This window comes from Podarcis muralis, chromosome 7 (assembly GCF_964188315.1).
Source record: "Podarcis muralis chromosome 7, rPodMur119.hap1.1, whole genome shotgun sequence".
NCBI lineage: Eukaryota > Metazoa > Chordata > Lepidosauria > Squamata > Lacertidae > Podarcis > Podarcis muralis.
In genome coordinates, this window is record NC_135661.1 from 59,767,541 (window position 1) to 59,794,282 (window position 26,742).

Genomic DNA, 26,742 nt, shown 5'->3' on the forward strand with positions numbered 1-26,742 from the left:
ACACCAACTGCCACACTTGCAGATGTGAGTAGTGCTTGCGCGCTTTCTTTTCCGAGCAGGCCGTACCACTCTGGGTCACGCCGGGGCGGGAACTGCGCGCGCCGCATCCATTCTCCTGAAAGGGGGCGGCGTGGACAATTCTCAAAGAGAGGGGCAGCTTCATTTGTGCGTCAGACCACCGCAAATGGAGGGAGAAGAGCCGAAGAAGAACGGCGGCGGCGCCGCCTAAGCCTGTACTATCACCCGCCGCGGTGCAGGGGGGGAGGGTGGCGTGAGGTGAGCCGGACGGTACCATTGTGGCAAGGCGCGCGACGGGGACGGGAGGTGCCTCGTGCGCTTGCGCGAGGGCTGCGGGCGGGGCCTTTCTCTCGGCGGGCCTTGTGGTTGGCGGGTGGCCGCCTGTCTGTCTTGTGTGGCTGGCTGAGGGGGAATCGCGCGTCGCGTCGGCTGCCGGTCAGGTCCGGTTTGGGAGGCTTCGATTACGCGGCGGTGGCGACGACGACGACGCGGCGGCGCTCCCTTCTTCCTCTTCCCCCTCCGCGGCTCTGGCCCGCTTCCGCGCGTTGACGCAGGTAGAGGGGCCCTCCCTGCCCGGGCCGTGTGGGAGGCGCCCGGTCTGCTCCGCGCCTGGACGTTCAATGCTCTCGGTGGGTGAGAGGACGACGGCGAGGAGGCGGCGGTGGCCGGGGCCTTTGCGGGAGGGGTGGATGAAGGCGCGGGGGGGGGGGGAGAATGGGGGGAGGCTGAAGCACGAGGGGGAGGGCCGCACAGGCGGGGGGCGTAGGGCGGGGAGCGAACGCCGCTTTGAGACCCTTTACTTCGATGGGGGGGTGTCCCGGTATTTGTGGGCTACCTGGGGAAGGAAGTGGGGGGGACGGGGTGGCGAACTGGGGAGCTGCTCGGTGGGGTGGGGGGAGAAAGGGTGGGAGGGAGGTCAAGACATTATGGGGGTGAGCGTTGAGGGTCAACAGTGGATCTGCATAGGGCCCTTTTCAGGCCCTTCAGTTTTCTTTTGATGGCGCTGTGAATTTTCCTGAGTGGAGAGAGGGAGAGCCACCCTTGGGATTTTCGAGTTAGGAGGTTTCCGTGGTGGTGAGTGGGTTTAAGGGGAAGAATGGGAGGCAGGCTGGCAGGGAAAGGAGATGGGGAGGATGCGGAATTTAAAAGGGCATGGGGATTGGGAAAGGGCCATTTTCATACGCTACTTCCTCTGGTGGTTGTGCGACTTGCAGTGAATGGGGCCACGCTTGAAATTTGGAGTAGGAGGAAGCGGCGTCTGAAGGAGAGCGTGGCTAAGCCTAAGGCAGACACTGGGAGCCGGCAGGCTGGGGTGCTGGCAGAGGGGGGATGTCTGGGACTGGGTCTGAGAAGCTGAACTAGAGGAGGGGCCTGGCCTGTTCGAGTGTGTGGAGAGAGATGTCCATAATAGTCATATATTTCTTCTTGACGTTTGTAAGCCTTTTTTTTTAGTGGTTGCTTATAACATGGGATGGAAGATTGATTGTACGGTTAAAGGGAGGATTGCTAAGGGGATGCAGTGAGGAAAAAATGGGAATACCACAGGAAGGTTTGCAGAAATGGGGTAGGCCAAAGGGAAGAGAAGGCCTGATTTGGTGGAGGGAAGAATAGTCTTTTCAGACCTCTTGGTTACTCTTATATATTTATTTTTACATTTATATCCCACCTTTTCTCCATGAAGCTCAGAGTGGCATGCATGGTTCTCTTCCTTAATTCATCCTCACAACAACCCTGGGAAGTAGGTTAGGCTGAAGTGACTGGCCCAAGAACATCCAGTGAGCTTCATTGCTCTGTTGTGAAGGAGGATGGGCAAAGTTGTTGATCTGTGGAGGAGTGGTGAAGCTGGCTTGGCCTGGCCTAGGGGCAGTACTTTGTTTTAAAAGATTATTTTTAAAAGAGTGGTCATCATGGAAAGGAAATGTACTGGAACAGTGTAGAGCTTTAGCAACATGTGAAGGGAGGAGTCTGAAGGAGCAAAAACTTTGGATTTGGAAGTAATACAAGTTCTCCAAGGAACCGAAAGGTAAAGGGACCCCTGACCATTAGGTCCAGTTGCAAACGACTCTGGGGTTGCGGCGCTCATCTCGCTTTACTGGCCAAGGGAGCCAGCGTACAGCTTCCGGGTCATGTGGCCAGCATGACTAAGCCGCTTCTGGCGAACCAGAGCAGCGCATGGAAACGCGTTTACCCTCCCGCCGGAGTGGTACCTATTTATCTACTTGCACTTTGATGTGCTTTTGAACTGCTAGGCTGGCAGGAGCAGGGACCGAGCAACAGGAGCTCACCCCGTTGCAGGGATTCGAACCGCCGACTTTCTGATCAGCAAGCCCTAGGCTCTGTGGTTTAACCCACAGTGCCAAATAAACCATTATAGAATTTTTAATAAATATTATACCCCAATAGATGATAAACATTTGTAAATAATAGGTATGCTATCTTTAGAATGATTTTCTTTTTGTCTCTTGTTCTTGTGGGATAATTTTTTTTTTTTGAGTAGCCCAGAAAAACATATGTACAAACTTGGTAAAGGAGGGTCATGGTGTTGTGGGGGATACTTAGACAAAAAAGTGGAGGCTTAAGGAAGGATTCGTAATTTGGAGGGAAAAAAGGGAGGGGCTGCTAGACCACAAGGAATCAGTAAATGTTATGATGGGGAAATGCTACAAGGAAAATTGCAGGTTAGGTAGAAGCAGTAAGAGAGTAACAACATAAAACTGAGCCTTAGGATCAGACCTGTGGAAGAATGGAGGAAGTGGGTGTGTACCGAAGAATGTCTCCCAGGGGGACCTACAAGTCTCTAGAAAGGAGGAGAGATTATGCAAGTGAGCATCAAGGCTGGAGCTGCAAAGATGTTCCAATAGCTTGGGGAAATAATTTGGAAGCTAAGTGGAGGTTTATGGAAGGACTGTGTAGGAAATACAGATGTTGAGAAAGGTATTTACAGGAACTGACAGTGTTGAAAGACCAAGGAGAAGAATGAGTGTGTGTAGGAAGAGGTGGTGGTATATTGGAATGGAGTGCAGGACAAAGCCTGGAGTATGCATGCCACCACATAGTTTAGAGGTTTATCAAGGAAAGCTGGAGCAGATTTGACAGAAAGAAACAGAGGCAGAGGTTGCTGGGGAAATAAATGGGAAGTGAGGTTGCATTGAATAGTCAAATCTAGAGTGAAGGAGTACAACAAGGAAGTGTTAGGTGATAAAAGACCAAGATGGTGTAAGGAAGCATAGTCTAGTTAAATCATTAAAAGGGGAGTCTTTGTGCTGGAAATAAATTTCTTGGGGGGTGTATGAGATAAAAGCACAGGACAGCCCTTGACATTTGAAATCTGCTGGCATCCCCTGGGTTTCGTTGGCTATGGTTTGTTACAAACCACTTTTTCCATGTGAAATAACTATGTGTGTGTAATTTTGGGTACCTGTGAGCAGACTAGCACTTTTCGCAAGTTGTAGTATGAACATTCTCTCTGCTTGTTGAATGAACAGGGAAGGTTGTGACTCAGAACTGCAGTAGTAAGGGAAAAAAGGCACCTCCCTATGTGACTCAAAGTGCAGAAATGTTATCTTCACTTAGACTTCTGTGGGGTTGGAAAGTCTACAAGAGGTGGGAGTTGAGGTCTCAAACTAATAGATGATTTTATTTGTGGTAGTGAGGAGGAATCTTTTGAGCATGCCGTGGTTTAGCTATAGAATGTCTAGATACGACTAAATTGAAACAGTTTTCACTAACACTTTGTGAATAATTTTCAGTGTACTGTCCACATTTTGAACTTTGTCCTTCCATAGAACACTGTACTAGTTAACTGTTGAGGGGCCTTATTAAGGAATAGAGCTGATGTGATTGTAGTGTTGCTTGTAATTTTTTCAAATTAAAAATAACCTCTTTAGGCTCCTGCTTCTTTTAGCATCAGAATCAGAAGAATCTTTATTTGCATCAGCCACTAGCCATAGCAATAAAATATAATGTACTGATTCTTTTTGCATCTTTTCTGATATTGTGGTATAGTTTTACTAAAAAAAAAGTGGTGACTTTGACAGAGACACTTTACTGATAAATGCTTTATAAAAGGGTGGACAAAAATGATTGACCAATTTAGGTGAAACAAATCTGATTTTACCAAATTTAGTTTTCAGCTACAATGTTTTATTTTACATTTACACTGGTCTAAAATTAAATCTGAATTTAAATTGCAAAAATATTTATTAAAACTGGATTTTTTACTCACTTATAAGAAGCTGCTTTTCTTTGTAAAAAGAGAATGGTGGGGAAAACATACTCAGTTATCATACAACACTACTGTTCATCTTCTTATATTTTTATATTGTGAGGAGATGACTGCAATTCTCTATGCTTTCTTGGGAGTAAGAAGCTCCTCTGAAATTGTGGGATTTAACATCAGAAGTAAAGTAACATGGGATCAGGCAGCAGCACAAATCTAAACAGACAGGGGGCAGACTATAATTCAGTTTTAGAACATATGTTTGGCCTGTAGATGTAACAGTTTCAGTCTCTGGCATCTCCAGGTGGGGCTGGAAAAGACCTTGCCTGAAACTCTGGAGAGCTATTGCCAGCCAGAATGCAGTACAGAGCTAGATGAAAGAGTTGTCTTTCTTGCTATAAGACAGCTTCCTATGTTTCTATAGTGAAGAGAAATTTTATTTTTTTAACAAGTGACCAGGTTGCATTCTCAAGAAAAAACTTTTATTCTTTCTAAATCCACATAATTGCTCTGTAGAAGTGTATAGTGTGTCCACATTTAGATAATTTTGTGGACTACCAATAGTGATAGCCAGAAGTGCAAATTGTGTGTCTGTGCGTGTTTTTTCTTTAAAGTATCTCTAACTACCAGATGTTGTAGGCTAATAGAGTGGATATTGATTGTGCAATGGTATCTGGCTGGCCATTTCTGATAATCAGAATGAGGGGATAAATGGACTTAGTATAATTAGTGGATGCAGTCTGGTCTAACATAGCACTATGTTAAATAACACCATTCTATAAAAATATTATCCCCTAAAATAATATTTTGGGTTTGATCACCCTGCTATAAGTTCCTTATAGTAAACTTGCTTTCTGAAAATAAATTGCACTAACTTAATTTTCCGTGTGACCTGGAGGACATCAAATAATTAGTCATTTGGGTAAACAAAACTGCTGTTGACATAGGTCATAGAAGCTTGTGGGTGGGTCATCAGGTTGCTAGAAGCTGACATCTGGCTTTGAATGTTGACTGTAGAAAGATTGGCTATTTATAAAAACAACACTTTCCATCCACCTACATATTCTACCCTCCAATTGGAAATGTAACTGGGAACACATTCACATAATTGGAAGCGTAAAATTGGGAATCCATCAGCTATCTTCTAATGATTTTAACTTTAATTTACTTTTGAGAATTATTTGTGTTCTCTTACTTTTTAAATTATGGAAAATGCTGCACATTTCAGAATCAGTTTATGAAATAAAAATGCAGCAAGTGCTTCCCAATTTTCCCAACTCTCTGCCTCTGTAAGAGAGTTTTGTCAATTAACCTAAAAAGTGTAACTAAATTATTTTGTACGTCGTCACTTTGGTATAAATACTGGAGTGCTCCAAAAGGCATGCTATTTACATAGTACTTTGAATCAGAGAGAGAGAGGGTGGCACTTCATAAATACTAACAGAATTTGGATCTCAGGCCACTTCAGAATTGGCCTTTTTAGGGAATCTGAGAAAAATAGTGCTTGTCAGTATGACACCTGTGGACACACGTAGGTGACACTGATGCTTTTCCTGGTGCCTGAAAGGACCATTGAAATGTGAAAGAAGCATTTTACTGTAGCCAGTTGATTAAGCTGCGGTGTGTGCATAGTGCCCATTACAGTTTCTAAGGTTTGTAAATGTACCCATGATTCCAAAAGAGGTGAACTCTGATGTAGAAAGAGCATGTCTATACGGTATAAATAATGTTTCTTTGCCACTCTAGATTACTCACGTTAAAAGTATTTAAGGGGTAGACTGAAGTGGACAGTAACCTGAGACTGTTAGAAATATTGTGGAGTTTGCACAGAATACGGCTTGTAAAGGTGAATGAGGAGTTTGTGATACAGTCAAACCTTGGTTGTTGAATGTAATACGTTCTGGAAACCCGTTCGGCTTCTGAAATGTTCACCAACCGAGGTGCGGCTTCTGATTGGTTACAGAAGCTTCCTGTACTCAAGTGGAAGTTGCATTGGACGGTCGATGTCCGAAAGCCAGAGCATTTACTTCCAGGTTTTTGGCGTTCAGGAGCCGAAACGTTCCAAAACGTGGGCGTTCAGGAGCCAAGGTTTGACTGTAATGGGAAGGAAGTGGGCACAGTGAAAATTTAAGGTGAGATGGTGAGTTTGCAGTAGAAAATGTTCTTGTGCACATCCTCCTATGCGCCATCTACTGTGGATATCTACTTAGTTCCATTGATGAACTTGGTAGCAGTTGGGAATGAAATGCTTGTCCAAGAACTCATGTAGGATAATGGGATCACATGCCCTTGTTACTAAGCTTTCAATAGCCTGCCAGTTTTTGTTTCACTCACCTGTTTTTTATTTATAAAAGTAACTGACATTCCTCCTTGGCAGGTGAAGCATGGAAGAGTGTTGCTCTTTGCTAGCCTGGTTAGCTTCACTTCCTCTGTAGTCAGTATGGGAACCAATCATGGTGGTAAAGCAGAAAGACTGCTCAGCTTTGCCAGTCAAATCTGTTGAAGGAAAGCACCAATGTTGGCCAAGCGAATGGTTAAAGACAAGGCTGTGTTTAATGTGTATGTGTTTTGTATACAGGCATCTCTCTCTCTCTGGGCCTGGAAACTTGAAAAATTCAGGGCACTTGGTTATCAAAACCTGTAGAAATTTGATAGCACTGCCTGGAAACTTCAGGCAGATCTAGCCACAGCTGGAAAACATTTATTTGTATCTGGTCATTTGTGACAACATTGCTTTCCATTTTCAGCACTTCAATTATATTTTTTTGTAATTGCTTTCAGGCTGTTAATCCTTAAACTCTCTGTGCAGCACCAGGATTAGGTTTTTGCATCTTGGATTGACCAGATTAAAGCTTGCAGTTATATTTATATTTTTTTTCATAGAACTGCAAGCTTTAATCTGGTGTAGATTTTGTGTAGAACCATTTTAATCTCTGGCACCAAAATGAGCATATGTATGTTTTAGGCTGCTTTGGTTCCAAGGTTGTAAAAGGGAATGAACAAGAATGGTACTTTTTCTGGGGGGTACTCAATGGTACGCACTGCTGGCACCTTTTCCCTTAGAATAAAAGCCCTGTTTAAAAGTGTGGCACTTACTGTAACAACTTCATGGTGAGTACCAGCACCCTTTTTTCTAGAGGAAAAGCACTGAACAATAATGTTAAAGATGACCAAGCAACTAACAGTAGCTTTTGTTAAGTTATTGCAAAAGGGCTTCTTTGTTAAGATTTGGGTAGTATTTGGGTAGCAGATTTCTAGAGAGTGCAGTGTTAGAAAAGTAGAAATGGAAGTTGTTCAGGATTACATCAAACCACAAAATTACATTGAAATTAATAGGCAGTGTTAGTTGAGTTTCTCAAGGGCATAGGCCTGCAGCTTTGCAACCCATGTCCACACAAAGTGCAGGAAGTTGTTGGACCTCTGGAGAGAAGAACAGAGAAAAGATAAATTTGTTCCCAAATGTGAGCAAACTGCATTATACAGTATAAGGCATATAAAAGAACTTCGGAGGAGGAAGTGCATGGTTGCATGAATGGACAAAGAGCTGGCACCTCTGTCCATGTTAACCAGCACCATGAAACTGTTGAAAAGCTGGCTGCTGTTCAGAATCTTGGCAGACTCTGGCGTGTATTTATTATTGGCTTGCTGAGATGTGACAGTATTTGATCATGGTAAAATTATATCTTAACAACATTCCAAAACCTGTTCTCTTATTTCTGTGCTATTACAAGTTTAGTTTTAAGAAACAAGGAACGTTTGGAGATTTGTCCCTCAAATAATTTTTGCTGCTTTGAGAAAGCAATTTTTACACTACTCTTCATGGCAGTTCATTCTAAGCATATGAAAAATAATCAAGTGTGGAATTCAGCTAGAAGTAAAATGAGTTCAGATAAGCTAATCTTACAAGAAGTTGCTTGCCTATACTGGAGGGTAATCTCTGATGAATGTCTGACAAATTAGCAGGTTTTGCTTTGTACTATGTTGTTGTGCTACGCTATGTTGAAAGGTGATCCAAATAACCTTTTCCAAAGTATGTCTCTTGCAGTCCTGGAAAGGTACAGCTGGTGCAGTCCGTCTTATGGCCTCAGTCCTGAAGGCAACAAGCTGAAATGCAAGCTGCAAGGGGGTCTTCAAAGACAGGGAGTATTTTTGGACTAGTTCTGTTTGCAGTAGGAAACTGAACTAAAAGTTGGGTAAATCAGAAATGTAGGCATCTAGTACAGATGAATTTGTTACTTTTAAAAGTTTATGGGTCAGCTAGATGCCATTGTAGTGATCCTGGTTAATCTCTCCTGGACAGCTGTAAGCCCAGTGCCAGGCTGTTGGCAGGTTGCTTTATCTCGGACTCTGCTATCTGTGATTCATGAGATGAGACTAATGGCCTGCCAGGCCACGTTTATATAAAGTTTCAATCAGTTTGTAAAAATTATTCAGGTCCCTTCCCAAGCTTCTCTGGGTTCCCTAAATCACAGTTTACAAAACTTCCTTGTGTTCACCCCAACTCTGCTTGTTAGTGTTACAGAACTCTAGTTGTTCTGAAACTGTGTGCGATATCTTCTTTTGGGCCTGTATTATCATTTGCCATTTATGTATAGCTTCACTACATGCTGTTCTTTAATTGCTACTTCCCAGGCAGCAAAAGGCTCTCATGTGCACATAAATTTATTGTGTACAAACCAGTCTACAAAGAGTAAAGCCCTGTTTTAGGCTTCATTTGTTCTAGGGCACAATAGGGATGAAACCTGGAATCTGCTTTGCATTCCTAGACTGAATACTGGACTCCGCAGAAGGTGCCTTTGTGCATGTTGATAACACATTTTCCCGACTCTGAACTACAGGTTATTTGCTCTCTTCCCACACTTGGAGAGCATATGGCATGACTGTTGCATAGGCCAGAGATCTAGCACTATTTTCTCCTTAAAAATTAAACACCCCATGCCATATAATGTGCAACCTGGTCCTTTCCCACAAAATTCACTTCTGGTTCTGTTCAATCATCCTTTTATAGCCTCTTTCTAAATATATTCTCACCCACCTCACAACCAAACAAACTTCTTATTCTCTCGCTTAGTCCTAGATTTCAGTAGTAGGGCTGAACCCAGATTTGTAACTTGCCTTGGGGTCTTTGGGATAATAAAGCAAAATAAATCTCTCTTTATCCTTGGGAGACTGTGGTAGGGTTGCTAGTTCCCTTCAGTTTCATCAGTAGGACAATAAGTTAAAGCATTAGTTAATTTAGCGTGGTCAGTTTTAATTGGTGGACAAATTAAGATGTTGAGTTAATTTTGAGGCTTTTCTGATATATTCCTGAAGTAAGGTTTGGGCATGTATATAATAGCTGGATGTTAAGTAGTTGTTACCTTACACTTGAGTATCAAGAGGTTTTGATTTTTAATAAGTGGGTAGAATTAACAATTTGACTTGACAAGCATATGTGGATTATTTTATGTCACTTTAAGATGTTCTGTGGTTTTGGCAGGAAAGAGAATTAACTTGAGATGCTCTTAAACAGCTGCAAATATTTTTTTTCTGGATTAATACCTTTGTAAGACCTCTTGCTCTTAAAGTTGGCTTGATAATCCAGGATGGTAGTCAAGGAACACTTTGTCAGTAGGAACTATGTTGCTCTTAAAACCTTCATTGCCAGGGAGTTGATACCCACATACAGATTTTCAGTTGTGCAATCGCTTGCTTAATATCTAGACCTTGGGAGTAAATTCCCATTTATTTGGGAGAGCTTTGCCTGGAGTGCAGAAATAAGACGATCTGGTAACTTTCCCTTGATGTAAGCAACTTACCAGTATCCTCTCCATTCAGTTTTGTATGACTTCACACAAAACTACTGGTTTTTTCATTGTTAAAAAGGAAATAAAAATGGATCTCTTCCACGAAGTATTACACAAAACACCCAAAGTTCTTTGGTACCTGTTTATTCTAGCTGGAAGAGAAGAGGGGCCAAGCTCCCAACAGCTTTTGTTCTTCTGCTTAATGGGCACACCAGACTGTTTTTTGTTTCCATATTCTGTAACTGCAGGGCAAGTGATGGTTTTGATGTTGTGATAATGCTAAGATTCAAGTGTAGCATTCTGTAGGAGAAGATTTCCCAGTTGAATCCAGTTAATATTCCAGAGCTCCACTCACACGTTTCAGGTGGTGGTGGTGCGGGGAAGGCTAGACCTCAGTTAGGTGATTGAGCACACCTCTGTCCTTGACCCAGACAACTTAACTAAAATGTTGTCTTGTTTTGGAGCATCACTTAATGGAGGCAATTAAGAACCTGCAAAGGAGTGACTAAGGGCATGCCAGTGGCCCACTGTTATCTGAGTTAATTTTTTTAATTGTATTTTATTAAAATTCTATGGACAGTGAATAAAGGCACACATGACAACTGGGAGAATCTTTTCTGTGATTTGCCCTCCTGCTTTTGAGTACATAATGTAGAATTCTTCTACTTGGTAACATGTTGCCTAGTCACCACTGGTGACTAGAAACTGCCCCCTCCCCTGGAGACCAGTTGTTAACTCAGAGCCCCAGATTTGCAAACAAACTTTTGGGCATGCTTCATGCTGTATTGATTGGATTTTGGTCAGTTCTTAGACCTAGTACATCTGGACCAGAAGCCACCTTTGTTTTGCAAAGCTCTGCTGTTTTTATCATCTTAACATTGATCAAGATCCAGTAAATGAAGGCAGAACCTCAGTCAGTAGATTTGTCTGTATTGTGTGACTATAGTCTTTGTTTTTGGAAGGAGATTCTACCTCTTTCTGTGTACATTTTCCTTTCCTTAAGGCCGTCAGACGGTAAGGTGTGAAATAACTCTAGCTGGCTGTTATTTTTGCTTCTGCCATGTGAAATCTATTTGAGGGCTAGCTCATAGTTACTCAATGGCCTGGTTTGGGCTGTTATTTAAGGCTTCATAAACCATGGTTGATGGAACAAAGGTCAGGGCTTTGCATTCCTCCCTTCTCCTGCTGGCTTTGGTGCAAAGATGCTAGCTTGTATTGAGCTAGAGTACCCTGTTGTGTTTGAAAAGTGCAACTCTGGCTTAATATATGTTACCAAATCAGGAATCCTGGCTTATTTTTCTAGTTTGTTATCAGATACTAAATCAGAGTTCCCTAGTTACAATGTAATAAGAAGCCTTCAAATAAATGCCACACACTCAGCCTCATAAACCATGAATGACCATCTGTGAAGCCAAGGAATAAAAAGACAATTGATTACTTCTTAGAAACACCTTTACTTCACAAGTTTGTGGACTGAGCTCTGCCAGTGAAAACACCTTCTGGCCTCAATTCTAGCAAACACAAGCTTAGTTTGAAAGCGGAAGGGAAGAGTTGAGAACTGAATGTTCATTAGATAAAACTGTGAAGAGTAAATTGGTGACAATTTGAGCCAAAAAAGGTTTTGATCAGATAGGATCTGTGAAAGGGAGCCAGTAATGAAGTTACTGTGTTTGTGGCACTGACCTTTTTGTACTCCTGTGAACATCCATCTATGTATACTTTTTTTAAAAAACAACCTGTAATTCTGGAACATTTGATTTTTTTTCAAATTCCATTTTCTAAAGTTTGAGATTCCTCACTCCCCCCACTCCCCCCACAAAAAGTGGTTTTTTATTTGTATGTGTTAGTAGACAGTTTACTAAAATATAGTAACCTTTGTGAATTCCTCTAAAAGCCTGGTTTGAACAATACATTTTTTCATGTTAAATCTGTGCCTCTAAATAGCCCACACTCAATTTCTTAAAATGTTTCTACCTTTGTGTTCTTTTCCTTACCTAGCTTGTAAGAGTTCTATAGTAGTTGGACCATGATACCTGATAAAGTCTCATGTAAAAATTTAAAAAAGTATTACAACTAACGAAATTTAAGTTTTTCTGATAGTTGTTGACACAGTTGCAGGTGGATTTGCATTCATTTTTGCTGAACATCTTGCTCAGCATTCCACAGGTGAATTTTTTGCTGTCATATGTTGGAAAGGCACAGCTGAGGAAACTGAAGAGTAGGTGCATAGTCTAGGCTTGGTTGCTACCCATGAGAAATTTCATCCCCATGGAGACTACAGAAGAGAACCACAGCAAGCATTGTTTATATGCAGGCTTCAGTGTCTTCTGTGAACAGCAGCAGTTATACTAATTCATTCCCTCTTGCATCAAGTTTACATAATTGAATCCCCAGTGCTAAATTGACAAATAGATGCTTTTCATTCCATACCCTTTAAATTAGAAAGTTTTCCTACTACAGTGCAGGCTATATGTCTCTGTACAACTTCAGGACCTGGTAGCATTGAGACTTTGTAGGGTGATGGACTGTCTGTGATTTGTTCCCTGGCTTAAAAGATTGAACTCTGTTTTTATATGCTTTTGCACTAATGATTTACTGGTTTTATGCTATATTTTTGTTTTAATTATGTGTATTGTTTTAGGTTGTATACCACTTAAGAGATTTTTAAACTACTAAGCAGCTTCTAAATAATATGGACTCTGAGTGTGGGGCTCTGCCTCACTCCCTGCCTTGGAAGTAGGCTTTGAGACAGAAAGATGCATATGCATATGCAGCCTCTATCATACAACGTGGGTTTCTTGTATTGGAGCTGCTTGTTGGAAATCTTCCTTTCAGCATTGAAAACCAGTCATTCTTTAAGGTTAGAAGGGAAAGACCCACACAGTTCTGTTTCTGCAACAGGTGAACATGAGATTAGGCTGCTTTCAGCCTTTCTGAAATTTTTATTTGGAATTCCCATGTTGTGAGGACTAACATACAGTAATTTTCACATGTAATAAATTTTGTAATTTGATGTGGATGCTTGGTAGCCCTTTCCAGGACAAAACTCATCTGTATTAACCATGCAGAATAGTGTGGAGGAGGATACTGTTTGAATGTTTAACGGGAATATGTAACCAGGCTACATAAAATCCTTTCCTTGGTGCATTGTCTTAGCTGATATACGTCATAACCTTGGTAAGGATCAACACTGAAGTGAGCAGGTTATAATTTCCTGGTATTTGTTTTATACTGTGCGTCACGGAACAATTTGCCTTGTGAAAATGTGAACTGGACTGCTCTTGGCTTTCAAGTTCCTTTTGGCACGACTTGTGTGCATGTGGTTGAGGCAAACAGAGCACTTAATGAAACTTTCAGCTCACATGTTTGAGTTGAAACCGAATCTTCCACAAGCAGTTTATGAAAGGTAAAAGATTTTTATGGATAGCATTTGTTTCTTGATATGTATTAAGGGTCATATTTGCCATACTTAAGGACTAGTTCAAACTAAGTTGTGATAATTGCTTGAATCTGCATGCAGGGGAAATAGTGCTGTGTGTGATCCGGAAACCCTAGGATTGCAATAACAGACAAGGCATAAGGATCAGATAGTAATATGAGTGCTGGCCTTGATTAATCAGAATGAGCATACAGATCACAGAAATGTTGTTTCACTTCGTTAATATATATTGTTCACTCTATGACTAAAGCAATTTCAGATACTTGTTTGCCATTTGAAATCTTAATGCTGTAGGTGTTTTGATGCTTCTGTACATATAATCTGTGCACAGCTGTCTCTAAACATGAATATTTCCCCCTCTCTTAGGTTTTCCATTCGAATCCACGTCACACATTTATGGCGATTCTGAGCGTCAGGGCAGATTTCTGCCGGGCCCAGCACAGCACCCTGGCTGACAAGTGAGCTGGGGGCCAGGGTCCTACGTGCCATAACGAAACTTTGCCTTGAAGACTCCAGACACCAAGACATAAGCCTCAAATATATGGGGATATTTTCTGCACATTGGACACCTTTTCCTCTTGGTGACACTAGAGAAGCAAAGCTTGGCCAAACACAAGTGGAAAGAAGATCTGCCCTTAAATTTTCTTTGTGCCTCACCAGTGCCTAAATGTAATAAAGGCTGCCTATTTTGTGCATGTAGTAGGGCAGAGTCTTGAGGAGAACCGCCTGTAGTAATTGAGGCTGAAGTTGAAGTGCAGCACGTTTTAAGCAAACCTGCTTTTCTTGAAGTGAAGAATCATCTTAAAGAACTTAACAAGGAAAGCTCTGATCTATCCCGAGACACTTTAGTGATTTTTTAAATGTTTTCTGCTGTGAAACGTTGCAAGGTTTGATTTTTTTTTTTTGGCCCCATCACTCCTCCTGCCACTATGAACCGTCCCGCTCCAGTGGAGATTACTTATGAGAGTATGCGCTTCCTAATTACCCACAACCCAACCAATGCAACCCTCAACAAATTCACAGAGGTAAGGAGGCTATCTGTATTGTATGTTTGAACAGGCAGCCAAAGAGTGCACAAAAGATGCAGGCCAATGTAGTAGTCTACCTAGATGAGTGGTTTTCAAATTTTCTTCCGGGAAGCCTAGTGGAAGTGGGAAGCTTATCAAGGACTCTTCAGTGGAAAGATCAGTAATGGTAGACAACTGTATCCTGCAGTTATTGAGACCAGATTCCAACAGATGATAGCTAAAAGGTAACTTGCCCAATATTTTCAAACTTCCCTGGCAATACACAGACATAGAAATTGCTGGGTGAGTTCTAAAGTAAGTTCTTGATTAATGTGGGACTAAAGTAGGGCCTAGTAGAGAAATTCTGTAGAACTCTTATCCAAAACCCGCAGTCCCAGGATTTCTGGAGTGTAAAGCTGCAGTGACTCATATCTTGCATGACCTATTTCTTTCTGGAATCCCCATGCACTAGGTCTGCTTGCTAGTCTTTCTCCCCCTTCACCTCTCTTCCTGTAGGGTTACCCCCAAGAAAAGGCACTCTTCAAGCAGACCCCCTTGCCTGGAGCCCACAACAGTATGTGGGTTGAAACAAGTTAACACATGAAGTTGAAATATGAAAGCAGGGAAGGCCAGAATATAAATACAGTGTTCACACCTAGTCCAGGGATAGTTTGGCCATTGATATGCCATGTCTGTAACTTTGTTACCTCAGTCAACAGAGTCAGCAGGAATCATGAGAGAAGCAATGGCCGGCTTCATGGTCTTTCATGATTGTTTACATAGCACATACACAAACATTGTGATTCTCAGTATATCACCATGTTGAATATTATGAAACCGTTACCATGATGCGGACTTAAAATCGATTTTGGAAAATGTATTGATACACCTAGAAGGCACAAGACTGCACGTACAAAATTGACGTACAAAGTGTCCTCCTCTCTCTTTTCATTCATCCTGTGATAGCCTCTACACCAGATACTGGAATTAATCAGTGAGACTTAATTGAGGAATCATTCAGACACTAATAAATTTGGGGTGACTAATCACCTGAGAGTTCTTCAGGGTGATGTCACAACTGGGGAATTTTGCTCTCAGTGTGTATTGTGGGCAGAATGTATGTTAAAAGTAAATTAAGGGATTTTGAAGTTCAGCTTGTTTTCTTTTCACGTTTTGCAACTAAACCAGAGTTGTGTTTGTGTGCTTCAGAATTTATACTTGTAATGCATTTCCAGGAAGCCAGAAAACAAGGCTGTCCTTTAGACCAGAAATGTCTGAGGCTACATAACCCAGACAACCACATGCTTCCATTTAAATAAGATTGGGGTGCTAACGTTGCTGTTCCACTTTGCCTTTGTGTTCCTTTTTCTTGTTTGGGCCACTTTACAAGTAATACTTTTCAGTACTTACCTCTCTTCTAGCTTGTAAAGTGTTAAATTTTGTGTTTTCTTTTATGCTACTGTATGTTCTCCCTCTTGTTTTGAATAACTCGCCTCCAATTTAAGGACAAGGGTGCTACTTAAACAAATGGGATGGTATCCAGCTAAGTCTTACTTGGAGTGGTCATGACTAACTTGGGTCCATTAATTTCTGTGGATTTACTCTGAGCAGAACTTGGTGGATACAACCTAGTATGATTAATGTTGGATATCACCTACTATGCTTTAGATTATGTTTTAGATGATTTTGTGCTGCAGATTTAAACTTTTTGAAATAAATACTATTATTCAAAGATTTTCAAAATATACAGATAACAACCATGGTAACAAATATTAACAAGAAATGGATTCACAGTACCACTGTTGCAATAGTGTGCAATGCAAAGTCAATTACATTAACCCAAAGAGTACCCAAAATTTGCACACTTAAACTTAACCAGTTGCAAATTAAATAATGAAGGAGAAAGGAACAGGCTTTGTGCAGCCCCCAAGGCTTTTAAGAGCTCTGTAGTTCCAGCTGTTTTAAGAGAAGACGCTCACTGACTTCTCAGTCTGTCACACCCATTGCTTCATTGTGGATCCTTCCATTGGCAGGTCATCCTTTCTGCTTATCCTCCTTTACACCCTGCTGTTTCTGGACAGTTGAAGTATGTGCAGCAGTAACTCAAGGAAGAGATAGTTTTCCTTGGAAGGCTGCCCCAGGCTGTCACCTGTCATCAGTTATTCATACAGCTTTGCATGCCTCTGGAAGCAAAGGTATTTTTTCACTTGGTATGAAAAGTTGATTTGACTTTGTTTTTTTCTAAAAGGAGCTAAAGAAGTATGGAGTGACAACCTTGGTGCGTGTCTGTGATGCTACCTATGATAAAGCACCAGTTGAAAAAGAAGGAATTCAAGTTCTGGTGAGTATAAAGTTCTGAGAGGGAATTATGATTCAGCAGAAAATGGTGGGTCTTTTTGAACTGCCTAGTGGTCTTGCTTCTTAGTGAGATGGCACTGTCTGGGCTAGCCTGCAGCTGTGGAACTGTGCAGTACTTGGGCATGGATTCTGGGTCACTGAGCAATCTACAGTCCTGCCATATCAGGTGCATTCAAGTATTTGGCTAATCAGTTTGGGGGATTGAGTTCCAATGTCTCTGTGTTTCTCTAAAGATAGACTTTTGTGAGTGTTAACTAGATAAACCTTGCCAGTGGGGATACCCATCCGCCTTCAGCTTTAAAGCCAGGAACAAGTGTGTGTGTGCATGAGAAAGTGAGCACAGCACTATGTTTTCTTGGCTGGAAAATGATTTTGTCCTGGGAGAAGGAGAGAGAGAGAGAGTAAATTGAAGTAGTTCAGGGCTGGGGGAACTACAGAGGCAGCAAAGTAAGCCTTCTTTGCTGCCTTCACTGTCACTAGGTAGGCTTGATGATGAGCCCTCACCAGCATTTGACCAGAGTTTTCTTCCACTCACATTTGAGCCACCTCCCAGCTTGTTTCCAACAACCACCCCCGTAAACAATACCCCAACCCAAGATTCTGTTCATCTGCCTCAGCTTTTGTAGCTGAAGTCGGTCAGGGCCCTTCCCTCCCAGGCCAGGTGGCAAAGGCCTGCAAGGGAGCAGGTTCTCCAGAAGTCACAGCCAATATCATCTCTTGTGTCAAGCAATGCCTGGAAAATAATCTCTGCTGCAGCATGAAAAGGTAGTGATGAGAGAGATCTATGTTGCCTGATACTCAGACTACTCTCTCCTAGAGGTCAACAGCATCATCTTGGGACTGTAGGCCAGCCCTTCCTCTTGCCCTTGTATTCTCCAGTGTGACAGAAGAATGGCCACTTATGGTGTCCTTGATCTGAGCAACTGCAACAAATAGCTTGCTATGTATACCTCATTCCCCACCCTTGCCTCCACTGCCTGCAGCAGTAGTTCAGTCCATTCTGAGCGGACTATCTCTAAACCAGTTCCACAGGATAAGGAACTCTGCCCAGATCTTTCCAATGCCTTGACTTACCTCTGGGCTCTTAATGTGCCAGCAAAACCTGAAAAAACTGTTAGAAGAAAATGGAAATAAAAAATCAAGCTGTCCACCAAGATGTTCTAGTCTTCCAACAATTGTGTCACAACCATCCTGTGAGATAAGTTTGGCTGAGGGATAGCTACACTACCTCAAAGGATGGTTGTAAAGATAAAATGTTTGTCCAGACTTTACTTGTAGAGATGTTTAGGAGATGGGACACACAAAGCAGTTGCTTATTCTACCCTAACACATGGTAATAGGTCATCAGAATTAGACATAAGCTGATTGAACTGGTAGTGTTCAATACATTTAATGCAGGAAAAGGCAAGGGAGGTGGGGTGGATAATGCTGGCATTGTTCCATGCCAGCTGCTGACACTTCACAGGTTCATGTGTCTGATTTTAAAAATAGCTTGTCTAAACAGCAGACATGGCTTAGGAAAGACAAGGTTGAATTGTCTTCTGAAAATGTTTCTGCAATATAGTGCCTGCAGAAAAGCAAGTGTACTTTTGAAAAACAGTAGACTTTCCTGAGGCTGCTGTGAGATCAGGATTGGCCCAAAATGCATGTCTGCTGTCATTAGGTGCTGAGCGATAACAAGCTGAGAGCGGAGTATAAGCTGAATGATTTGGTTGAACAAGCTGAAGTTCGATCTAGGAGACTCGTTGTGTGGCCTTTGGCAAATCCTTTTGACTCACCATCAGTTCCCTCATATGTAAAATTAGGATAATTGAGGCCAGCTTCACAGGCTTGTTGTGAAGGCAAATAAACATGAAGCAAATGTAGCACAATATAAATATTACTTCCAGTAGCAATGAATGGCAGCGTCTATGCTTCTAGACTCTTTTAGGGCTTGTTAATCTAAAGGGTTGATCTTTTGAGCTGTGGAATTTCCTCAGTGCCACTTGGCTTGTTAAAAGAAGCACTCAGTGCTTTCCTGGATCAGGCCATGCTTAATCAAATTTAACTGAATGTCTGCTAGGGGGAACTTTTCATTTGAGTGATTCCACCACTGAATGTCAGTTCTTGTACTTCCTTTCATTTGCCCATTGGAAGTCCCCCTGGTGCTGGCATCTGGCCTGATAAGCTGCTGCAGTGGAAGCCTTGTTTAGCTGTTAACCTGTGAAAAACCCCAGGCTTTGCAGTCTCAGCATTGGTAGTCTTATTGTGGTGCTTGAGGTCTATTCTGGGAACTGTGATCAGTGGCTGACAGTTTCATGCTGATAACGTGTTGTTCCGTTGAGCAGGCATATCAGCAGAAGAGATACAATGAAGGATTTGCTCTTTCCTTTCAGCTCTCAATGGATCTTTCCTCAGGGTGCTCAAAGGAAGACATGTTTTATCTTTCTGCCCTATTTGGGGTCATATCTTTTGTCTATGGCCTTGGCTCCTCCAAGCCTGCCACCTCTAAGTTTCCTGTTTTCTAAGAGGATTCTACCCATTCTGTCTCTGCCCCTTCTGCTCAGAACACCTTTGTAGGGTGGTGTTCTTCCCCTTCCCTCCAAATCGTGAAAATTCACTTTTGAAGTTTTGGTTTCCATTTTCTAATAAAGCAAAAGCAATAATGGCAACTATTAAAAAGTAAGAGAAGAAATCAAAGCAAGAAAAGTGGGGTATGAAGAGAGAGGAAGGAGCAGTAATAATATATAATAATATATAACAACAACAACAACAACAACAACAACAACAACAACAACATAATTCCGGGCAATTGTCCTTCATAAACATAATATCTAATAATGTTTTTTCATAGGAATCCATGAGAAGAGGGGGGCTGCCAATCATGTTCCTTAACTTACACTGCACTTAAACAGATAACATATTAAATATTTTGTTATGGCTAAAACAATAAAACTCTCTCACCCTGAGCCATGTGAACATTGTCTCCTGTCCCTCAAAAGATACCAGCCATTTCTCCTTATTGCCCTGTACTGTTTGGAACTACCTCCTAGAGGTGTGCTACCTTATGATCATCAAATCACTCCTAAAAGCTCACCTTTTCCTTGAAGCTTTTGGCACAGCCCTTTAATTTCAACATTGTACTGTAACCCAGCCTAAACATGTGCAACTGAAACAACTGTATGTTGCTTCCATTTTTATCCCTGCCTCCCCTTCCATGTGTTTGATTTCCCCATGTTGAATTTAAGATTATAAGCTTCTTGAGGCAGGAATCTTTCCTTATGTACAGTCATACCTTGGGTTACAGACGCTTCATGTTGCATGTTTTTGGGTTGTGCACCGCGCCTAGCCCAGAAGTACCGAAACGGGTTACTTCCGGGTTTTGGCACTTGCGCATGCACAGAAGCGCCGAATCGTGACCTGCGCCTGCGCAGATGCGTTGCTGCAGGTTGCAAACGTGCCTCCCACACACATCACGTTCACAACCCGAGTGTCCACTGTATTTTGTAAAGTGCAGTACACACTAAAGGTACTATAAATAAAATATTTTTAAAAATATACTATATGAACCAAATTAGCATCAAAACAGTGTATTGATGCCACAATAAAATGCAGACCATAAACGCTTACAACTGATATCCCAGATATCATATTCAGTATTCAAGGTATTGCTGTCACACACATGAAAGTGAGAGTATGCTTTTTTCCCTTGTTATTGCCAAAGTGGTATAATTAGTTGCCAAATTTGTTTTGTTTATTGTAAAACATATTTATATCACTCTTCGTTTAAAAATTCAGACACAACACACGGATAGTCAATTAAAATCCAATAAATACAGGTTGCAGGTACAACATTTTAGTGGTAGCAGTGCCTAGAATGGGAGGGGAGAAAAGGAAGGTGCAATGATTCAGGCAGACTTGTTGCATCTGCCCGAGAAATGGGATGGTTACGGGTCTTCTGAAAAGAAGTGGGGTGGCATTCCACCATGCTTTGAATACTGAGAGGAAGTAACATGTTCTGTCTCCTTCTTCCAAAGGACTGGCCATTTGATGATGGAGCACCACCTCCAAGTGAAATCGTGGATGACTGGCTTAACCTTTTGAAAACAAAATTTCGTGAGGAACCTGGCTGCTGCGTTGCTGTACACTGTGTTGCAGGGCTTGGAAGGTAAACTTCCTGTTCTTTGATTGGAGAGGCTGATTTCAGGATTTCCTGTTTCTTGCAGCTGAACCTGTGATTTGAGGTCTGTAGCACAACAAACCCACCAGTATATTGAGACACATTTGGTTGTCTGCTAGGATGCTGACTCATTGGTTTCAAACACTGCTGTCCTCTTCCCCAGCAGTTTTTTCAAGACTCTTAAATCAACAGGGATAGTTCTCATCTAACACCAACCCCATGCTGCATTGTAAAGCACTGCAATTAAATTTTAAGTTTTTTACACCATGAAGAAGAATAGGCCCTTGGGTTTTTAAGAGGAGACATTTTAAATCACTAAGTTTGGCTTAGGCACTCTTGAAGCAAGCTGCCCAAAACTAGGACAGCTGCAAAATAGTAAATGGGTAGATAATTGCTTCCCTTGCAATCATGCTTGTGCACAAGGTAAGAATTGTAATCTGCTGGTGCGTGCTGTGGCTCTTGATGATTTGACCTCTCCAGTGACCAGTCATTTTTAAGTTGCTTATGATAGCTGCTGGCACTCCCTTCTTAATTGCAATTGCATTCCTCAACATGATCAATATTGTGAAACAATGCACTTGCTAAAATTGGAGTGCCAGGAACTGCTGCCCTGAGCTACTTTGCCAGCAGGACTGTTAACATTTGGTCAATGGATCAGTTTATCAAAACATTTTGACCTTAAATATTCCCTTGATTAATTGGAAAATCTTTAAAATAAATATTTTAAAGTATTTTTAAAAACTGCAGGTGGCAGGTACTTTTCTTTAAGATGCATCGCCCATCTAGTCTCAATTATAGTTGATAAACTTTTTAACTGAAATATGCAGACAGTGTTGCTGTCCTATATTGGGCACCCATAAAGCTATCGATTTCATACTGCACGCAGCATTAAACAAAGCAGGCCAATATTGTTCTGTAGCTGAGAGAGAGAGAGAGAGAGAAGCAGTCTTGGGCCCATGGCTGCACTAATTGGATCTATTTTTGAGAGGTTTACTGGACCTAGTTTAAATTTGTATTGATTTCTCTTCTCCTTCCAGAGCCCCAGTTCTGGTTGCCCTAGCACTCATTGAATGTGGAATGAAGTATGAGGACGCTGTGCAGTTTATAAGACAGTAAGTGTTGCCCCTCTTCTCACTTTCTATAGCTTTCTTTGCATTGAGCAATCTCCTGTCACAAGGTTGGTTAGCAGCTGCTGCTTCCTCATAGCATTGCTGAGCTTGTGACATACAAAAATGTTTGAGGCCTAGGCACAGTCCCTCCTTCTGGGTGGTGATTAGACAGAATTAGCTAGGCTTGTGACTTGGGCCACTTGGATATAACATTCACTTAAGAACAAGCAAGCTACAGAACTGCCCCCCCCCCCCCGTTTTCTTTATTGGGAAACTGACCAAGTCTTTTGGAATAGTGAATAAATGTAGCCTGTCTTGGCTGGCACTGCTGATCTTAGACATTGCTTTGCTACAACCCAGCTAGTAGAAGTCAGTCATTCCAAAGGAATCCAGAGTTGGGGGGGGGGGGCTAGCAGGTAATGGAGCCCCCTCCTTCTGCTTTTAAAATACGAGGTAGATGGCTCTTAGGCACATCATGCTTTTCTTTATTTATTTTAATGAGACACTTCGCTCCACATGAACTGTAGCCTGATGAGTTCACCTCAGAGCAGAGATAGGCATGTCAATACAGCCTGTGTTTACTGATTATTGTATTCTTACCCAACCTTTCCTCCAACAAGATCAGAGTAGCGCACATGATCTCCCCACCCCATTTTATCCTCTATTAGGTAGGCTGGGCTGAAAGGTCATATCGGGAGTCATGTTAAAGTTAAAGCTTCAGCTTGTGTATTTAAACTGCAGTTCCCTGTTTTGTCCAGTTAAGGCAAATTGAGTTGTCCAAACCATAATTAATTAAACCAGGATATTTAAACAATCATACCTCGGGTTAAAGTCGCTTCAGGTTGAGCGTTTTCAGGTTGCGCTCCATGGCGACTCGGAAGTAACGGAACGGGTTACTTCCGGGTATTGCCGCTCGCGGATGCGCAGATGCTCAAAATGATGTCATGCGCAGAAGCGGCGAATCGCGACCCGCAGAAACGGGTTGCATTCTGCTCAGGATGCGAATGGGGCTCTGGAACGGTTCCCGTTCGCATCCAGAGGTACCACTGTAATGGACACTTTAATAATATGCTGAAAGGAGGAAGAAGGGGAGTGCATGAGCCCAAGGTACACTGGAGTGTGTTTTCATCTCAACAAACCATAGATTTATCATGTCTGACACTGGTGAATGACCCAAAGTCACATAATGAGTTCCATAAACTGAGTAGGATTTTGAACCTGAATAATATATTATTAATATATAATAATAATATATTATTAATTTTCCTCACAGATTAGAATTTGGCCGTCACTATTTAGGCTGGGTTCTTGGGTTACCTTGATGGTGTAGGAGCCATATCTTTCCAACGCCACCGGGTAACATGATAAGCCTGGGGCCATATGAGTTCCTTAAGGCTCAATATATGGTCTGGGGGGATCTCATCAGAATGAAAAATACACCTGTGTTTGGCAAACAAGTTTGTGGACCTCCATGCCAGTGTTTAATGCATTTTCCAAAGACTGACACTAGCATGGGGAGGAGCTGCAGTGAGCTTTTCCTTTGTGGTTTAAGGCTAACGTTGCAGAAAAGAAAGAGTGACAGTAATGTAATAACTCTGTCTTAATTAACTAAAGCTTTTGTTGATCAACCTATTAAACTGATCAAAGCTTGCAGTCCTACTGATAATTTATAGATCCAGTTTCATCTGCATATGCACCTCCTGTTTTCTTTTTCTTGCCTTCTGCCAAGCTTGAAATGAAGCAGAGGTACCGTATAGGAAGTTAGGTGTGAGCTGTGCAGGCTTGGAGGTCTGTGCAGGTCTATTAAGAATGTCAGACAAACTTGCTGGATGATGCCAGGATCCTACTCTCACAGTGGCTCAACAGTTGCCTGTCGGAAACCAGCAAGCAGAATTCAAGCACCAGAGCAACTGGTATTGCTGCCTCCAACTGGAGAAATGCATTTAGTGTATGTGCTTGAGATCTAATGTCTTGGATGTGCTTCTGTTTCAGGAAGAGGAGGGGAGCTTTCAATTCTAAACAACTGCTCTACCTTGAGAAATACCGACCGAAGATGCGATTACGCTTCAGAGATGCCAACGGCCACTGCATTATGCAGTAAGGGGGTGGCCCTCCATGAAGTCTTGACGCTATCATGGCTGTCTTTTTGGACTCGTGGAACCTGGAAATGTAATTCTGGAGTTGAACGACATATTTACCGTAGTGGAGTGGGTGCTCCTCTGCCTTTGTCCCAATGATGATGATTGTGATAAAAAATAAAATTAAAAGTAAACATTTCAGTGAAGAATTGTCTTCTCATGTTGCAGTCTGAACATCTGCCAAGAGATGAGCATTATTTGAACCTTCTGTATTTTTAACTTTTTGGAGAGAGATAAATTAATAAAATGAATTCTATGTCTCAAGGAAAACCAGAGTATCAGACTGTGCAGAAACCATTGGAGCAGGACAGTATCCCTCACTTAGGTCCTAGCCCAAATTTATTTTTTAGTTTTGTACTAGTTATTCCTCTTACTGGTGAAAGATGGCAGACAGAATTTAAGGAGCGCCTGTATAGCTAGTATGTGGTTGGCAGCCTTAATCCCAAGTGGGTGTTCCAAGAAGTGCTGTACATTGCGTTTGCAGCTGACAGGCATTTGGGGAGAGTTGCTTTTGGTAAACCTATCACAATGGGTGAAAGTCCTTTTCTTAACTGAACATTTTCAGTTATCATTCAGTTAACATGTAAACAGTCATTTGAAATGAAGGATGGCCTACTTTGTAACCCTTGGGACTCTGTAACTGAGGATCTGATCCCGCTAAAAGAGTCATGTGTGGATGTCCAAATCACACGCATTAAGCAGGTATTTCAGATGGGATCCTCTGTGCTGAAATGTTGCCCACCAACATTCTCTAAATAATTTGGACGTTAGCTTCCTGCCATTTAGGCAGAAAAACTGACACAGCATAGGAAGAGAATAGGCATGTGTGTGTGATTAAGGTTAAAACAACTCCTGTTATAAAATCTGGATGGGAAGGCTGTGTGCTGCTTGTCTGAATGATCCTCGCCTCTCTGAAGGGAATAAACTTGAATGAAGTCTAGTTCTAATAGGGCTTTGGTGCCCATTGGCATCTCTTGATCTTGAGTTCTCAATGCCTGTATTTTTCCAGACTGGGCTCATGTATAGTTTACTGTAACCACTGATTGCCTTGTTTCTGACTTTTCATCAGGTTCTTAAGGGAGCCTTGCTGGTTGCACACAACCAATGCCTCATAGGCATATGCTGTATTCAGAGCGTAATAAATACGGAGAATGTGTCCTGAATTTTGGTCAGAAGGGCAGAAGAGCATTGCTTGTGCTTAGCCAGTTTTAGGTGACCTCTCTAGGAAATTGCTTTGGCTAAAGTGGGTCCACAGTTGCAGTGCCAACAGAACCCGTGTCCCTTTCTTCTATTTTAAAATTTGTTTGGCTACTTAAAATTATGAATTAGCTTGCAGTTTAGTCTCTTGCACAGTGTCAAAGGCTTTGGTAAGTCACTCTCAGCAGCTCTTTCAGTGGGTATAGACAAGGCCTTACAGACCTTCTAAACAGGGCACTATTTCTGCGTTGCATCTGATCACTTAACATTCCCTTTAAACATTTTGAGTTCAGAAAGTGGATCACAGTCTTTAAAGCTCCATACAGACTTAAATCAATCTAATTGTGATGGTACTATGCCAATCACTTTAATTTGTGGGTGGCTTAATAGACTTAAGTCTGAAACTGTTGGCCACAAATGCCATCTTTCCTCTAAAATATGGCATATATTTGGGGTGGGTGTTGGCATTATATTTAAAACATGTAAGTGATCATAGTACCATGGACTGTGCGTTAAAGAGTGCTTATCTGGAACAATGATTATAGGTTAAGAAATGTGGAAAATAGCAGGTTGTTGAATTTTCCTCCTCATCTTCTGTCCCATTTTGCCCTAGTGCACATAAAGGCACAAATTGTCCTTGTAACTAGTCTCACTTCTACAACACATGTAAGAGTTTTTTGCTTTAAAAAAAGCTACAACTTAAGATGTTGTAGCCAAATATAAAACAGCCCCAGACTTGTAGAACAAGTGGATTACTTTTGTTTTTCCTATGTATAGTTTTGTTTCTCCCCCTTTTAATTTCACATCGATGTATTACAGTATATTAGCTTGTATTGCAACCTTAACAGAACTGAGAAGGTGGGGCGGTTAAGCGCACAGGGATGCACGTTCTGTCATAGAGTAGAAATGCTAGAGCTTCATTGTGAATCAGGCTCAACAGGCACAAACATTTCTGGTTCAGCACTTGGAACACAGTGCAATAAAGTTCTTACTGTATAAAGTCTCCTCCCTGGTTCTCAGTGAATTTTGTTTACAACTACTAGCTCTGGTGGTATGTCAGGGCAAGTACCTGAGGGTGGTGGTCCTGTGAATTGGGATAGAGGGGGTTTGTATGCACCACTTTAGTAGAATAACCATGCCAAACTGGTACAAGATACTTTCTTCAGACAAATAGCTGTGTGTGTCAGGTATGCAGTCTGACAAAAATTGATCCAGGAATGAGCACTTATGTTTTGCTGTGCCTCTTGGTATCTGGGAAGCTAGGAATGAAATGCACCATGATCAGCATCAGATTTTTCTCAGGTCCAGGCTT

At 41.9% G+C, this 26,742-nt stretch overlaps 1 protein-coding gene across 4 annotated transcripts; it reads left to right on the plus strand.

The window, feature by feature from the left end:
• Positions 1–26,433, plus strand: PTP4A2 (protein tyrosine phosphatase 4A2). Of its 4 annotated transcripts, none has more exons than XM_028739010.2 (6): positions 1–24; positions 13,829–14,487; positions 16,718–16,810; positions 20,844–20,974; positions 22,024–22,098; positions 24,088–26,433. In XM_028739010.2, exons 2-6 carry the CDS (start codon positions 14,392–14,394, stop codon positions 24,194–24,196), a joined length of 504 nt encoding a protein of 167 aa, XP_028594843.1. In that variant the 5' UTR covers positions 1–24; positions 13,829–14,391; the 3' UTR covers positions 24,197–26,433. The 4 variants fall into 4 exon arrangements, with proteins under 4 accessions (XP_028594843.1, XP_028594842.1, XP_028594841.1 ...); XM_028739009.2 differs by lacking the exon at positions 1–24 and adding an exon at positions 256–276; XM_028739008.2 differs by lacking the exon at positions 1–24 and adding an exon at positions 384–647.
• Positions 26,434–26,742: the final 309 nt, after the last annotated feature.